At 39.9% G+C, this 17,807-nt stretch overlaps 1 protein-coding gene across 5 annotated transcripts in view; it reads right to left on the reverse strand.

Annotated features, from left to right (window-relative positions):
- Ptpn22 (protein tyrosine phosphatase non-receptor type 22) overlaps positions 1–17,807 on the reverse strand; it is a 57,391-nt gene that overhangs the window by 24,128 nt on the left and 15,456 nt on the right. For 3 of the 5 annotated variants that reach the window (XR_007977441.1, XM_052179586.1, XM_052179587.1), the window contains 12 exons: positions 15,371–15,479; positions 15,067–15,143; positions 14,850–14,945; positions 14,213–14,251; positions 13,207–13,278; positions 13,046–13,105; positions 12,264–12,406; positions 11,643–11,709; positions 9,208–9,285; positions 6,745–6,831; positions 3,469–3,545; positions 2,521–3,338 (listed from right to left, as the gene is read on the reverse strand). Coding sequence is in view for 4 of the 5 variants with exons in the window: in XM_052179586.1 (XP_052035546.1) it covers positions 2,521–3,338; positions 3,469–3,545; positions 6,745–6,831; positions 9,208–9,285; positions 11,643–11,709; positions 12,264–12,406; positions 13,046–13,105; positions 13,207–13,278; positions 14,213–14,251; positions 14,850–14,945; positions 15,067–15,143; positions 15,371–15,479 (1,723 nt within the window). In the remaining variant the exon portion in view is untranslated. The remainder of the gene's footprint in view (positions 1–2,520; positions 3,339–3,468; positions 3,546–6,744; positions 6,832–9,207; positions 9,286–11,642; positions 11,710–12,263; positions 12,407–13,045; positions 13,106–13,206; positions 13,279–14,212; positions 14,252–14,849; positions 14,946–15,066; positions 15,144–15,370; positions 15,480–17,807) is intronic. The other 2 variants (XM_052179589.1, XM_052179588.1) reach the window with 2 other exon arrangements.

Here is a 17,807-nt window from a genome sequence, read left to right on the forward strand (position 1 = left end):
CCAGCACTTGAGAGGCAGAGGCAAGTGGATTGGTTCTTTGAGTTTGAGGCTAGCCAGGTCTACAGAGGAAGTTCCAGGGTAGCATAAACTATACAGAGAAATCGTGTCTTAAAAAACAAAAAATAAAAACAAAAACAAAAGCAATATATCCTTTCTTTAGTCCATGTAGAACTCAAAATATAGATGTTTGTTACAGTAACAGACATAGTTTATCAGGAAAGAGGGAGAAACTTCTGGGAATGGACGTGGCCTAGAGAGCTAGGGCAGCGTTTTCTGTCTAATACTCAGAATTTGTGAACATTTTACATGCCATTATAAGAAACTGCCACCAGATGGCAGACGTGTCAATTTTGCTACAATATGAAAATAACTTTGTTGTTATTTTTGATGCTCTAAGAAGCTTAAAGTATTATGACTATTTATAAAAAGAAAACATCAGATGGTGAATCGACTCAGTGGGTAAAGATACTTGCTGCTACTAACCCTGAAAACCTGAATTAAATCCCCAGAATCACATGGTAGAATGAGAAACCTCACTCCTGCAAGTCACCTCTGACCTACACATGTGTGTGTGTGTGTGTGTGTGTGTGTGTGTGTGTGTGTGTGTGTGTGTGTGTGCTTAAATAATTAAACTGCAAAAGAATTGGGCCAAAGAAGAAGCTTCTCAGAGCCAGACAAAATATTTTTTTGCAACAAATAATTTTCATCTATCAAACTTGCTAGATTTTAATAGCACATATTTATCATCAAGATTTCAAAGTCATCCTTGTTTATGTAGAGAATCTCAGGCCAGCCTGAGCTACATGAGATCCTGTCCAAAAGAGGAAAAAAACTAAAATAGGTAAAAACAAAAACACTCTGGGCTGGGGCGATGGTTTCATGTGTAAGATTGTTTCGCTGTGTGAGAATGAGCCCCTGAGCTCGGATCCCCAGCACCCACAGGCAAAGCCTGAGTGGCCATGGGTGCCTGTAAGCCAGCACTGGAAGAGAAGGGGCAGAGACAAGGTCTTGCGAGTTGGCAGCCTGGGGTAGGACAGTGAGACGCAAGCTCTGAGTTCAACAAGACCATCATAAGGTCAAAAGATAGAGTGCGTGGGAGAAATTCACGTGAGATCTTCATTTGGCTCCATATGTGTACCTACATGTGTACACACGAGAGAGAGAGAGAGAGAGAGAGAGAGAGAGAGAGAGAGAGAGAGAGAGGTGGAGGGAAGGAGGGAGGAAAGGAGAGAGAGAGAGAGAGAGAGAGAGAGAGAGAGAGAGAGAGAGAGAGAGAGAGAGAGAGAAACTAACCCCAGCAGCTGGGAATCTGAGGTAGGATCTACTATGAGTTGTAGATCAGCCAGACCTCGATGAAATCCAGGCCAGCTTGGGTAGTAAGACCTTATGTAAATCAAGAAAGGAGAAAAGAAAGAGACATGGACATGGTCTGGGCTACAGCTCAGTTACAGAGCTCTTTCCTAGCTTGCTATATTCAAGCCCCATGATGTCAAAAAAGGACAAAAGAAATGGCATTTAATAATAATATAGAACAACAGTTTTCTATACTTAATAAGTAGACGTTCTCTGTGGATTATCTTGCAATATGCCTAAGAGAATTAAACTTGATCTTTGCTTCCTTTGTCTTCAACATCAAATTATTAGGGCTGCAGATCCAACTTAAATACCTGCCTGACATGCATGAGGCACTAGGTTCAATCCACTTTACTAAAAAGAAGAAAAAGGCAAAGAAAGAAACACCCTATATTAATCTCTAATAGTACATTCACTGTTACTTTCTGACTACTCAGTTAAACAGTATATTTGATATATAAAAAATCTAGAATTGTAAGAGATAAATATAAATTTCATGTTAAGTCGGGCAGTGATGGTGCACGGCTTTGATCCCAGCACTTGGGAGGCAGAGGCAAGCAGATTTCTGAGTTTGAAGCCAGCCCAGTCTACAGAGTGAGTTCCAGGACAGCCAGGACTATACAGAGAAACCCTGTCTCGAAAAAACAAAAACAAACAAAAAATTGTGTGAAAAGATTTTTAAAAAGTCACACAATACTAAACATATTCTCATCTACTTGGACACTACGAAAGCGCAGGAAATCAGGCCCTACCCTACCCACTCCTACAGGAAAAGAATTCAATGCTTAGCAATGTGTTCAACTCATTACAGACAAAAATGTGTAACAAATACTTCTGGGAGGTTGCACGGTGCTGTTGACCAGTTTGCCCTCTGTATTTGGAAGCTCCTTCTGCATGTTAAAGGTAAATTATGGGCTTTTGGCAAACAAGTCTGGATAAGGATTGGCAGTGTTTGAAGCCTTCCTGTTGGCATAGATGGGTCCCCAGACCTGACTGCCTCCACTACTGCAATAATCAATGTATTTAGTACATCACCAAAACACTTGCAGAATTTACTTCTTAGAGAAGAAAAGGAAGCAGAGGAAGAGAAGGACTAGGGTGTGAAAAAACCAAAATATTTAATGGAAACCAGGCAAGGTCCGAAACAAATTTTTAAAAATGACTTACCTTCTATAGCTGTCTCTTGGTTTAATGGTGGGGAAAAGCTGGTCACAGCGCTCTCCATTAAGGAGTCATGTGGATTGCAAGAAGAGAAGGAGGTTGTAGAAGAGGCTGGCAGCAGAGCGCCAGGAAAAGTGGCTCCATCTTGTTTCTCAGGCAGATCAAAAGACATCTTAGAATCAGCACTATTTGGAGGGGATGATGAAAAATAAGGATCTTCTGCTAAAGACATGCACAAATGCACTCTCAAAGCATCGGGGCTGTGCTGCGGCACACAAGCGGCATCACACCTCGGGCGCTCACAGGCAAGCGGCAACGAATAATTCAGTTCTTCTGAAGAAGTGCGAGCCACTCTTTGCGCCTGCAGGTCCATGAGACAATGCTCGTGCAACTGAGATTCCAAGCATGAAGAACTGTCTTCCATGGCCAGCTCGTTTGTTTTTCTCTGCTGAATCAGTTCAAAAGGAGTTGATTTGGTCCGTTTCACGGGCCCCTTTGAATTATGACAGCTGCCCGCTGTGTTTAGGGGCAGAGAACTAGGACAAGACCCAAACAACCCCGAACCGAAATCCAGACTTTGATACTTCTGAAGGGGCTCTCCCACGACTGGAGAAGCCCTGGCCTGCCCAGTCCTGGTTATGGCGGTTTTGTTGTTACACCCGCAGTTTAGCTCTAAACAATCAAAGCAAGAGCTTGATTTAGCAGCGTGCAAAACCAACTCTTCCTTGGCACTTATCTTAGAAGTCCTAGGGCCAGAGGAAGACCCTTGGGCGCTCTCTGCTTCAGCCACTGGTCTGTTCTGCATCTTTGCATCCCTCATGGCGCTAAAACAAAAGGAGAGAATGAGGACGCCATACCGAAAAGAGGTCTCTTCCAGTAGCATAGCAACTGCAGCATGAGAGTTCATCCTTTAGGCACAGTTAGTCAACATTTAGATAAGCAAAATTCACTCACTTTTTTGGAAAATCCAGAGGATAAGAGTCAGCTTCTAGAGCGAGGTTTTGTTCAGGAATTGAACATTCAGCTTGAATCTTCAAAAGAAATGTCAGAGATTTTGTTTGTTTGTTTGTTTGTTTGTTTTGTCTTGTTTTTCATGAAGCAATGTCAATGAAATGTTTCAATATTTGGCATACTGGGAAGTAATACCTCCCCTCCCCCACAAGGCATCATGGAAAAGAGAACGGAAAGATCAGGGAGGACTGGACTGAAACTGTATTCTGGACATGACAAGACCTCTTCATTCAGGAAATCAAGCAGCGCTCTTACCTGCTTTATGACCTCCCTAAACCAAGCCAGTCAACACTCAAATGTGAATGGAGGATGGCTCAATAATACCTACTCTTTTGTTTTGTTTTTGTTTTTGTTTTTGTTTTTCAAGATAGGGTTTCTCTGAATAATACTCATTTTTAACTGAGTTGCTATGATAGTTGATGGCTTCTGGGGAAGGGACAGTCAGGGCTTTATTAAGGGTGTAGCCCCTGGTAGGTCAACCTTACTGCAGTGGTTGGCTGCACACCCGTGAGTATATTAGCAGCACAGACTAGGGTTGGTGGGTTGTTTTTTAAGAAAAGAACATAAAGTTAGGAAGGGGTAGAGAGATGGGCAGTAGTTCTCAGAAGAATTAGGGAGAAAATCCAGGGTAAAATGATCAAAACATATTGTAATAAATGCTTAAAGAATTAATAAAAATATAGTGTTAAAAATAAATCAGTAGATTTGTTTAGTTTCCATGAGTTGATACAAAATAAACGACATATTTGTTTTATAAAGAAAGATCCCGAATAAACAGCATAACTTTACATTTTAAGGGATTAGGTGGGGAGAGGAACTAAAATCAATTCTCAAACTTAGCAACAACCAGGAAAGATTAAAGATTAAAGCAGAGATAAATGACATAGAGAATAGGAAAAACGGATAAAGTGAACAAATTCAAAAGATCAACAAAACTGATTAGGCTTTAGCTACACTAAGGAAAAAATTCAAATTATTAATCAAAGGTAAAAATGTAAGAACTGGATAAATAAAATATTTGATAAAGTACTTAAGCTCAACTCCAAGAATAGGCCCCTCAATAAACAAACAAAGAAACAAACCTGGCGGGGTTTAAGACACCTGAAATCCCAGTACGAGAGAGGTGGAGGTGGGGGACCCTAGGGCTTCCTGGTAGTTAGCCTAGCATACTCAGTAACCAGAGGCCCAGTGAGAGTCTATCTCAAAACAAGGTTTATGACTCCTGAGGAATGACACCCAAAGTTGACCTCTGACCTTTACATACATACATGTACTTAAGTACATTAACATGCTCATATATCTACACATGCACCCTCATATACAAGGTGAGAATGTGGACATTACTAACAATCTGTGGAAACAAAAAGATTAAAATACTATAAACAATTGCATAGAAGTGCCACATATATTGTATACTAACAAACTGGATAACCTAGATAGAATGGTTAAGATCTTAGAGCTATTCACCATACAAAAACTGGCTAAGGAACAAATAGTAACTTTAAATAGAAATTAACTAGTAAGGCAATTAAATCAGTAACAGAAACTAAAGAGTCCCTCCCTGGGCTCAATCCTCAGGACTGAGGTGGAGGGCAGATAAATAATTGTTGGCAAGCAACAGATCAATATTAGTAAGGATTGAGGAGAACAGCACATTTATATACTGTTGGTGGAAATGTGAGCTGGTATAGGTATTATGAAAAATCAGTACGGTGGTCCCTCAAAAAGTGAAAATCAGAGCTACCATATAATTGATTAGGTTAACTTCTGGCATTTATAGGAAAGATGAAATTAATGTAGTATACTTATGTTTATTGTGGCATTATTCACAGTGAACAAATTATGGAGTCCATCAATAGATGAATAGATAGATAAAGTGTGGCATGTATTCACAATGGAATATTATTACCCCTTCAAAAGAAGGAAATAATGGCCTGGGAGAGGGCCTATGTTTAGACCGACCCTCAGAAAGCTCATAAAAGCTACGTATGATGGATCTATAACCCCAGTACTGAAGATGGGGACAAGTAGATATATCCAGGGAGAGAGGGCTTGCTGGTTAGCCAATCTAGTTAAAAATAGAGTTGTAATTTCAGTGAGACTCACGTCCCAGAAACAGGGTGGGAAAGCGATTGAGAAAGACATCTGGTGTTAACCTCTGGCCCCTGTATGCATCTGCAGTGGTGAGTACACATGCACATGTGCACACCTATTACACTTATATACATTCACAATGCCAGGTACGACCTCACACACGCGCGCACACACAGTGCCAAGCACTGTGATATAGGCTTGTAATTTCAACTTAGGAGGCTCAGTTCAAGGACAGTCTGGACAACTTAACAAAACCCTGTCTCAGTGATGGCGCACGCCTGTAATCCCAGCACTCTGGGAGGCAGAGGCAGGCGGATTTCTGAGTCCGAGGCCAGCCTGGTCTACAGAGTAAGTTCCAGGACAGCCAGGGCTACACAGAGAAACCCTGTCTCGAAAAAACCAAATTCCAAAAAAAAAAAAAAAAAAACCCTTAGAAGTTGAAAAACAGAGCTGGTAATACATCTCGGTGCTAAAGCAATTATCTGGCATTCACAAGGCTCTATGTCCCATTCAGAGTATTATTTAGAAATGATTGTTGCTTTTGATAACATGGATGAACCTGGAGGACACTGTGCTGAGTTAAATAAGCTAAACACATAGACACAGAGTAGAATGGCAGTGATCAGGGAGTAAGAAGAGGGACATTTTGAGATGCTGTTGATCAACAGACACAAAATTTTAACTAGATAAAAAGATAAAAATTTCATCCTGATAAAAATTCAGGGTGTTTGTTATAGAATACAATGACCATAGTTAATAATGATGTATTATATATTAGAAAACTATATAGAATATATATCTTAAATTATAAGTAAATAAAATAATAGGTTATCTTAATTTAGTCAGTCTACATGTATACATACCTTAAAACTTCATAATGTACTATGTATATTGTTTTTTGAGACAGGGTCTTTCTGTGCATCCGTAGTTGTCCTGGTACTCGCTCTATAGACCAGGCTGGCATTGAACTCATAATATATTAAAATTGCTTTGGTTTGGTTTTTGTTCTTTGAGGTGGGGCCTGACATTCCAATTCAGCTGTGACTATACATAAATCTGGCAAATAACCTGAGAACCTTTAGCCAAAAACATATGTATAAAAATAATATATAATTTAAACATTACCTCTCTTCCAAGGTGATTGTCAGAGATAATATCCATGTGCCTCTTAAACAATTCTAACACAGCACTGTAGACCAGTTCGTATTGTTCCTAGAGAGTATCACAAGTCCGGCAAATGAAGAAAATCAAGACATCGGGTGAGTTACAGAAGCTTATTTGAAAATGGAAACGTCCATCAGCATCTGTCACTAGCCTCAGGAGCAGCACCGAATGCTGTGTGGCCCATGGCAGACTCGCATGTACTTTTAGGCTATGAGAAATACTTATTTTACATCAACTGTAGCTAACACCCAAGGGTTTTATGGCATGCTGCTTTCCTATGCTAACTCTACTTTTTAACTTATCTTTAACCTCTCTGTTTTCTGTGCTAGCGTTTTTTATTGCATATGTTATCCCAGGTGTATTTTTTTTTGTAAGTCACCTCTATTTATGAAAAAGTTACCAAGTAGTGCTTAGTATATGAATTGATAGCTTCAATATGTATTCTCTAACTTGGCCTTCACCATTGCTAGCTGAAGTACCTGTTTACATTTAGTTTGTCCAAGTCCATTCAGAAGTACTTCCGGGCATGTGACGTAAAAACTGAATTATCTGACTTAATTTAGTGTATTCAGATCAAGTGTCTGAAATACTGTAGTAGCAAAGATACAAAAGAAAAGTAAACCACTGGAAAAGGTTGGAAATCAGTAGTTACAAACGGATTCAATGCAGAGAAACGAGACATCTACTCTTAATGTATTACAAAGCTTATGACTTTTTTACTTCATTTTGGCCTTTCTTTTCTGAGACTTTACAGCCCTATTTAAATAAAGCATGTTTATTTTAAAATGTTTTAAAGATATTTTTAGCATGAGAACAATGCAGCATCTATATCACCCAGCATAGTGTTGGAAGGCTATAATTTTTTTTTTAAGACAGAAAAAGTGCCAGCCATTGTAATTTGCTTCTGTAATCCCTGAACTCAGGAGGCTGAGGCAGGAGAATTACTGCAACTTCAAGGCCAGCCCAGTCTTCAGTGGTGAATTCTAAGCCAGATGGGGGTATGAAAGTCAGACCTTGTCAGAGAGAGAGAAAGAGAGACAGACAGACAGACAGACAGACAGACACAGAGACACAGAGAGAAACAGAGACAAAGTCTATGAATGAGAATGGGACTCAAACAGGAAACACATCTGGCTAGACAGCTATTTTACAGTGTTGGAAGAATCAGCTACAACTATTAGATTCATTTAGCTAGTCATTAACAATGTTAGATATGAAAGTTTCTCCAGTTATATTTGAATTCCTAAAACTAGGCCAGAGAAAGATAGGATTTTCTGAAATGGGGTATTGTCTGTGAATTTAATGTTGAATTCATATAGCAAGGCTGTGTGCTTACTGCTGTTTCTGTGTATTTATAAACTCTGCCTTTCTTTCAAGCCAGCTAAGGCTTCCACTTCACATAAACTTTCCCCTCATAGGTTGAATATAGAAAACACCTACAGACAACATATGAAAAATTATTTTTTCCACAACCTATTCATGGAAAACCTGTGTGGGCCAAACAGATGCCTTCTTATTAATAGCACTTCAGTTTTTTCCTTCATTCACAAGTTGAACATTAAAACTTCTAAACTGCCACTGTGAACTTCTTTATCTCTAAACTTATGTGCCAGTTCCTTTCTAAAGGACTTGAAGCACTTCAGTATCTTACTACTTAAGTATAATTCCTTTAAAAATACCCTAAATTCCTGGCACATCATAAATATCAATAAAAAACTGAATGAATGAGTGGATAAATTAAGTTCCATCTTAAAGACGTATAAATGGATACATTTGAGGGAAGTTACTGGTATATAAATATGTGTAAAACTAATACTATAGGCAATGAGAGATTTAGACTTAGAAGAAAAAGGAAGAATATTCCTAGTGCAATGAATAAGTGTGGTCAATCCAGGGTGGGTTCAAAGGTAGTAGGACAATACCGGCTAGTTGCAGTCCTGTTTTTAAAGCGTGCCTGTAGACGAGGAACTGTCGGGAAATGGTGACAGCAGTGACCTCCATACGATGCATGAGCTTGTTCTGACTTCAGTTTTCAGTGCTTCCTAACAGAAATTACATCATCTCTTGAAGTAGAAATGACAGATCCCTGATTTCCTCTGGCTTCAGAGAAAGATTTGTAACTACAAATTTTCAAGTTAACTTATGATTTTAGCTAGTTCTTTCTAAGGAGTCAAATTCATTGTTTTTTTTTTTTTTCCAGTTTCTGTTGTAAGCAAGAAATAGTATTATAGACTGTAAACTGTGGGAGATGAAAATAATCTGACCTAGGACAAGGGCTACGGGAAAACACTGCGATTTCAGAATTAGAGAAACCACATGGAAAAGCAGTCTTGCTCGTGTACAGTCAGCAGCGTTCAGAGGTCTCACCACAAACACCCAGAAAGGCTCAGACACACACTGTCATCCGTTCCCCACAGTCTGTACCTGAGTTTGAACTAGTGAAGGCCTCTGTGTTCGCATTTCCTGAATCAAATTAAAAATACTGAAGTTCTTAGGAATTATCTGTCAAACCAAAGAGAAAAATATTTTTTTATCTTTTTTGCTAACAAATCATGCCACTTTCTCCTAGTCTTGTGCTCCTAGGATACCTATTCTTTTAATATAGAATAACGCCAACAAAAAAATGCTTTCCCCCTTTCTCTGCCCCTCCCTCTCTGTATGTCTTTCTTCCTGACACCATTTCACACAGACCAAGATAGTCTTAAACTGGCTATGTAGCCAAGGATGGCTTTCAATTTCCCCCACTTACCAAGGGCTAGGATTACAGGGATCCATCATCATTCCCATTTTCCGGATTTACATAGACAGATCAAACAGAAAGCTTGGTACATTGATATCTAACCATTCTACCAACTGAACTATATTCCTAGTTCCAAGAATGTACTATAAAATGTGTGTTTTATTTTATGTGTATGAATGTTTGCATATATATGCATCACTTTAGTGCCTGGTGCCCACAAAGGGCAGAAGAGGGCATTGGATCCCTTGTACCCAGGGTTATTGATGATTTATACTGATATGAGGGTGCTGGGAACCAAATGTCTGCAAGGGCAGCAAGTGCTCTTAACTTCTGAGCACATCTCCAGCACCAAGAATGTATTTTGAAAACCAATACAGTTACTTATTATTTTTGCCATGATTTAGAGCAGTGGTTCTCATTCTTCCTAATGCTATGACCCTTTAATACAGTTCCTCATGTTGTGGTGACCCCAACCATAAAATAATTTTCATTGCTACTTCATAACTACTATAATTTTGCTATTACCAATTATAATATCTGGGTTTTCTTATGGTTGTAGGTGATTCCTGTGAAAGGGTCATTAGACCCCAACCCCCCCCCCCCCCCGCAGAGAGGTCCTGACACACAGGTTGAGAACCACTGATTTAGCAGCTGGTGTTATCTCTAGAAAAGGCTGCTTGGTGTAATTCAGAGCGATTTTACACAGCGTGACCAAATGTCTATACCACAAAGATAAGGCTCAGTAGATAAATCATCATTTTATTTATTATTAAAATAAAATAACTTAGAAAATCTAAAGCCCATATTTTAAACTTCTCATTTCCTAACAGATATAAAAACTGATTTCTTGGGACTGGAGAGATAGCTCAGCAGTAAAGAGCACTGGCTGGTCCAGAGAACCCAGGTTCTATTTCTAACATTCACTTGGTAGCTTAACTGTCTATAACTATAGTTCCAAGGGATCTGATGCCCTCTGGTAACCTCTGTGGGCACTAGGCATACAAACACCATATAGGCATGTAAAAATACCTTATCCACATAAAATGTTTAAAATTTTAAACAACTGACAGGTGTTGTGCCTTTAATCACAGCACTTGGGAGGCAGAGGTAGTTGGTAGTTTGAGGCCAACCTGGTCCCCAGAGCAAGTTCCAGGACAATTAGGGAGCTATACAGAAAAATCCTGTATATATCCTATATATATATATATATATATATATATATACATGGAGAGAGGGGGGGAGGGAGAGAGGGAGGGAGGGAGGGAGAGCTAGGGAGATAGCTCAGTTGGTAAAGGGCATGTCATGCAAGCATGAAGACTTGAGTTCAGATCCCTAGCACCTACATAAAAGCCAGGCATGTCTGAAGCCCCAGTACTTAGAGAGACAAGGGGACCCCTGTGGCTTATTGGCCAGCTAGCCTATCTAAGTCAAGAATCAGTACAGACCCTGTCTCTACTGAAAAAATAAAAAATAAAATAGAAGACAATCGAGGGAGATCCCAGTATGAATCTCTGACCTCCATATGCACATCCACACATACACATATCCACCATACACACACATACATACACACACCAATGCAAACACACATACACACACACACTCTCTCTCTCTCTCTCTCTCTCTCTGATTTCAAGACTATAACACAAAGCTTGATTTTAGTAAGTTGAATCCATCTACTAAAGCAATTTGGATAAAGGAAGGGAAATACTCAGTTCAGGGCAGTGATTCTCAAACTTCAGCCTTTCCCAGAACCACCCAGAGAGCTCGCTGGCTCACACCCCTTAACGTTCTAGAGTCATCCATAGGGCAAGATTTTCATTTATATTTCTAACACATTCTCAGATAATGTTGACCCTAGAGAATCATACTTTGTCATGTGAGGATCAAACATGTGGCCTTCTGCCATAAGACAAGTACACTATTATTGAGCTATATCCCTTCTCTCAGGACCACACTTCAAGAACCAACTAAGGAACTAATTCAATTATATGACAGAGTAGATTTACAAGTGACCCACTTCATAAGAAAAGAGTTGTAAAGATGTTCTGAAACGTGGGACTTCTGCAACCCAGATGCATGCAGCAAGAAAATAGGACATGTTTGCTGGAAAACTCACCCCATCTTTCAGCAACATCCATGTATAATCAACAGCACAAATGACACCTGTCCTTCCACAGCCGGCACTGAAACGGAAGATCATAGCATGTGTACTTGCTGACAGAGATCATGGACAATGGCTGGGAAATTCCATAGCACATTTGAGGAGGGAGAAAATGAAACTTCAAATCCTACCATGTCCCAGAACATGTTTTGTCATGCCACAGTGGACCTCAGACACGTATTGGCAGCTTCTCACAAGAATTCCCAGAACCAATGCTCATAAGTAACTTAAGAGAAAGTTTAGGTGCAGCAAATGTCTCTGTGAGTAATAACCCTTGATGCCTTCACCTAAAGATCCAAATCCAAGCACCAGAACCCACATGGTGGTAGGAGACAATCCCCCCAAGGTTTGTTTGTATCTCCACATGTAAGCTGTGACACAGATGCACATATATGCATACAAACACACATTAAAAATTAAGGATATTAGTTTAATGTACCAGTTGGATTTATAATATATTGATTCAATCATTGACTTTCTCTCTGAATTGCATTCTAGCCAGACCCTCATTTGTTTCTAGTTTTGTTGTTGTTTCTGTTTTTGTTCCCTGTAGAAGGTTCATTCACAGCAACTTACCTGCAATGAATGCATATAGGAACGCAGTCATCGTCTTGGTAACAACGCATATCCCAGATGAGCTGAAGAATAGGGTCTATAGATGAAGGCACGTCATGGTCTGGCCAATTCTTATAATGAAATTGGTAAATAATTCGAGTTTCCTATTTTAAAAAAAAACAGAATAAGAGAAAAATTTGAGATTAGCATTCCACCTCATTCTCCCAAAAGATTAATCTGATTAAGTACTACCCATAGCCTTTTAAAAAAAAATTTCTGCTTTCTTCTATATAGCTTTCAAGCCTTATGAAATATGAGGATGTTTTCCATTGTCTTATCCCTAACAACTCCACCCATACAAAAGGAAGTAAATATGAAAATAGTCCAAACCAAATCTTCCTCAAATTAGAGTATTCCAAATAGGTCACAGACACATTGATATATTAAATCCCCTTGCCTTTTAGCAAGGCAGGGTAGAGTCTAAGGCATCAAGTTGGTCCCTAGTGTCTAACCACTGTTCATATAACCTCTATTCATATTACCAATATCAAGTTTTATGTATGCCATAGTGTGAAATAGATTAGGTAGGGGCAAAATCTCTTATGAATATGAAGACTTACCCAAGACATCAAGGCCCTGGCTCTGCCCATGTCTCCATGCCCAGTCTCTCTCTCTCTCTCTCTCTCTCTCTCTCTCTCTCTCTCTCTCTCTCTCTCTCTCTCACACACACACACACACACACACACACACACACACCTGTCTCATCTCATTTCTTCACTTTATTATCTCTGCTGTATACTTACACTATTGAACTTGGCCTTCAGAGTCCTGATTTTATAATCAGATTTCTTTTTCTCAGCTTCCTAAGGAGAAGATTAAATTATTAGCAATTTCAAAGGCATGTTTTCTAAAAAGTGGAACCTGGAGGCCTTGCTTAGCCATAATGGAAACACATCATACTCACACAGGATATAGAAAAGGGGCCAAATTGCAGCTGTGTTTCTCCTGGCTCAGCCCAGTAACGCTCACACTTTTTCTGTTGCATAAAAGAGAAGGTAATGTTTTCCCTCTGCACAGTGTGATTCCTCCTACAGACTGAGCCCACTCCCTGTTCAGAGGCAGCTCTGTGCTCTTCCTCTTAACTTAGGCACAGAACAGCCGACCACCTTGGAATTCAGCTCCAGCAGCACGATAGGGAAGTTCCAAAGGAAGAGACAGACATTAAAGGATGTCTGAATTACAGACGTCCTAGAGCCTGAAAAAGCAGGCATAGCCATTGTTGACCTATTTTCAGCATCCCAAAAGAAAGAATGAGAGGAAGGAAGGAAGGAAGGAAGGAAGGAAGGAAGGAAGGAAGGAAGGAAGGAAGGAAGGAAGGAAGGAGAGAGGAAGGGAGGGAGGGAGGGAGGGAGGAAGAAAAGGAGGAGGGAGGGAGGAAGGGAGGGAGGGAAGAGGGAAGAAGGAGGGAGGGAGGAAGGGATCTGACATTGTTGACTGACACAGCTGCACCAGTTCAGTGCCAGATTCTCTCGATTGTGATTAGAATTCCCAGCTCAGAACAGCAGCAGCAGACAGCAATGCAGTCACATGTTTAGATTTAAAATTTTTAATACTACATTTTAAAATGAATATAGGTAAAATATATTTTAGCCCAAAAGGGACTTGATGACTGCACATAGTAGTGCAGCCCAAGGTGCACTCTGATGGGCAGTTAAAGCTCTGATTATCAGAAAGGAAATGGTATTTGTTTCTCCCTTCCTTTCTTTAACCATATAGCACAGGAGCTATGAGGGGAAATGGATGCAAGGGATTCTCAGAGGTGAAACCACTTGTGGATCGTGTGGTATGGTATGGTTTTTTTCTCAGATACACATAAGCAAAGTTCTGTCACAATTGCCCCCTGCCCTCCACCCCACCAACACCTTTTTTTCCTTTATCTTTAGGTCCATCAGTACTAGACAGCAACTCACCTTTCCCATTTCAAACTCCATACATGCCATGACAATGACCTAGAAGCAGGAAACAGAAATGTATACATGTGTACAGAGCTAGAGGTGACAGTCCTGCATGAGTCCCAGAGCCAGAAAGTATTAAGCATTGTTTCTATGTTGGCTTTGCCTTTTAACCCAAAAAGAAATCCCAAGGACTTATGAGCCACTCTTATTCTTCTTTTGTCCCTGCTTCCCTTTCTCTAGCCAGCTCAATTCTTGCAACCAAGAGAGTCTGCCAAGCTGCCAGCTTTCATTCAAGTGAACAAGAGTTCATTGTAGTCAGGCAGTGGTGGTACACGCCTGTAATCCCAGCACTTGGGAGGCAGAGGCAGGCAGATTTCTGAGTTCAAGGCCAGCTGGTCTACAGAGTGAGTTCCAGGACAGCCAGGGCTACACAGAGAAACCCTGTCTCGAAAAAACCAAATCAAAAAAACTAAAAAAAAAAAAAAAAAAAAAAAAAGAGTTCATTGTAAAATTGATTGACAAAAGATACCTGCACTCTGAAATTCATCAAGCCTGAAGAAAAGTGCTGTTTTTAACAGCTGGGAAACCCACTCAGTTTCTCCCTGGCATCCTGCCTCCTCTACTGAAGTACCAGAAGCAATTATTCACTCACCAAGATGCGGTATTCCCAGATCATCCTCCAGAAGTCCAGGAGAGTTGTAGATAAAGGACCCTGGGTAGCAATATAAGCCCTGGGTCCATAGACACCCTAAAGGGAACAGAATTCACCTGAGGTGAACACAGACAGCATCCTCTTCCCCAAGTCTTCTCGCCATCCCCTGTATCAGGTGCTCAGAAAACCATGAGATGTTTTTATTTCCTCAGTCTACCTTAATAAAGCTGGCATTGATGTAACTGGAATCGTCATCAGAAGTCAACAGAGACAGCTCTACCAGGCTGTGATCATCTAGAACACGAGAGAAAGAGACAGTGTAACTGAGAAGTCTTACATAGAGGGGTAAGTCTACGTGAATGAAAAAGTAATCAAATGAACATTCTTTTACAGTCATAAGTAGTATAATTAATTTGCCAGTGCAGTATTCCAAGATTAAGAACAAGTGCTTGGTTACAAAGTGGAGGCGGGGAGTTGAAATCGGAAGGAAACACAAGTTTATAGGAAGAAATGGAACTTACAGGGCAGAATATCCTTGTATCTGTTTTTCTTGATATTCTTGGGCCTCTGAGCCACAGTTGTAGGATATGTTTTGTCTGCCTTGTACTTGGTAGATTGCCTTTTCAGCTTCTGTAACACAATTCCAAGAATAACTTTCCCAAAGAAACAGGTAAGAGATTTAGGAAAAACAGCTCACTTGAAAGCAGGAGCACCGGAGTGTGATTCCCAGAACCCACATAAAAGCCACGTGTGGGCTAGGAATGGTGGACATGCACTTGGCAGGCACAGGCAGGCCGATCTTTGCAAGTTTGAACCAGTCTGGTCTACATAGTGAGTTCCATGCCAGGCAGAGAAACATAGAAAGACCCTCAAAGATATAAGTAAGTAAGTAAGTAAGTAAGTAAATAAATAAATAAATAAATAAATAAATAAATAAATAAATAAATATAATTAAGAATAAAAAAGCCAGGTGTGGTGACTTAAGCTTGCAGTGCTGGTGTTGGGGAGCTAGGGGCAGGCGGATTCCTGGGGCTGATAGGCCGGCCGGCTCAGCCTAATTGGCAAGCCCTAAATCACAAAACAAGGTAGATGACTCTTGAGGAAAGACATCTGAGGTTGCTCTGTGGCCTCCATAAATTTGTGTGCACAACCAAATACACATGTGCACCACATACAGGGAGATGCACACATGTATACCACATACAGGGATATGCACACGTGCACATATGAAGGGACCTAAGAAGTCGTCCATTTTTCACACAGTCCACTTAATTAACCCTTGTAGCATCCTCTGGGGCTAACTTCTTCCAGGACAGGAAATGATGATGACATAGTTCAGTGACTTTGGAGAAGTGAAGCTCACACTGCAGCTGAGTCACAGTGAAAAACCTACATCTGAAACTACTAAATATTCAGGAAACCAAATAATGTCTAAAAGTGAGCTCTGTGCTCCACCCAAGGAATACACACCAGAGGATGACTTTCTTTATAGGGTCTATTCAATGTCAACAGGAAAATTATTAAATTCCATTCATCTTTTTTTGTACTTCAGATCATTTGTTTTCTAAGTAGAAATGGAGCATAAGTTAGATAGACTTTTTTTTATAACTGTTAAAAATTTCAGAGATTTCAGTTCCAAAGCATTTTTATGTGTCTCAAACCTTAAGCCTACTCTTCCAGCAAGTTATAAACAGAATCATATTCTGTAGGTAGAATATGATCTAAGACAGGCAGGGGCTGTCTTAATGTTATTGAACAAGAATCCTTAATTGTTTCTTAAAATTATTCCCATTTATAGACCTAAATGGGTGGTCAGAAATGATATGGTAATTTCTCTTTGGCTAATTGTCTGGAATTAATGCAGTCCAAAATTTCATCTCCTTTATAATTAAAAGAAGAAAAACAAGTATGTATAATAGGTCTGAATTTTGCAAGACCTAACCAGTACCTCTGACAATGAGTGAAAATGTTTACTGACTTAAGATGATCTGTATTATGTCCCCACTATTTAATGAAGAATCATCCCACGAGGAGTATCAGTTGCCTTCTAGGGCTACATCCCTCAGCATCACTAGGTCTTCATTCTCTTTAACTTCTGTTTTGAAATCTCTTCTTTCCTTGGCCCCTATTCATGCACATGTTCTTGTTTCTACACTTTCTTTGATGCATTATACTGGCTGGCTTAATGTCAACTTGACACACAAGCTAGAGTCAACTGAAAGGGGGGAGCCTTTATTGAGAAAAAAGGCCTCCTTAAGATCCAGCTGTAGGGCATTTTATTAATTAGTGATTGATGGGAGAGAGACAAGTCCACCGTGGGTGGTGCCATCCCTGGGCTGGCTGTCCTGGGTTCTATAAGAAAGCAGGCTGAGAAAAACAGGGAGCAAGCCAATAAGCAGCAACCTCCATGGCCTCTGCATCAGTTCCTGCCTCCAGGTTCCTGTCCTGTTTGAGTCCTGTCCTGACTTCCTTCAATGATGGACTATGATGTGGAAGTGTAAGCTGAGTAAACCCTTTCCTCCCCACTTATTTTTGATCATGGTGTTTCATCACAGCTATAGTAACCCTAACTAGGACACACATCATTCCTATTTGCTCTTATTTCTTTCTTTTTTCTTTCTTTCTTTTTTTTTTTTTTTTAGGTGAACTGTTAATTTGCTAGTGTGATACTACTTCATTTTTTAAATTTAGGAACTTAGTGCTATGAACTTGCCTCTTAGAACTACATTCACTATGTTCCATAAGTTTGGGCATTTTGTTCAACTCTAGAAAGCTTTTTTTCTTTGTTCTCTAACAAAGAAATACCCAACACTCAAATGTTAAATCTTCAACACTCTACTCTTCTCTTGATATATATCACCCGCCTCCGAGTTAGACATAAACCCTTATAGAGAGGGTGTACAAGTATTTGCAGATTAACTTGCAAAATTTTTATTATATTTTCAGCATCAATTGGAT

The sequence above is a fragment of the Apodemus sylvaticus genome, chromosome 4 (assembly GCF_947179515.1).
Source record: "Apodemus sylvaticus chromosome 4, mApoSyl1.1, whole genome shotgun sequence".
Taxonomy (NCBI): domain Eukaryota; kingdom Metazoa; phylum Chordata; class Mammalia; order Rodentia; family Muridae; genus Apodemus; species Apodemus sylvaticus.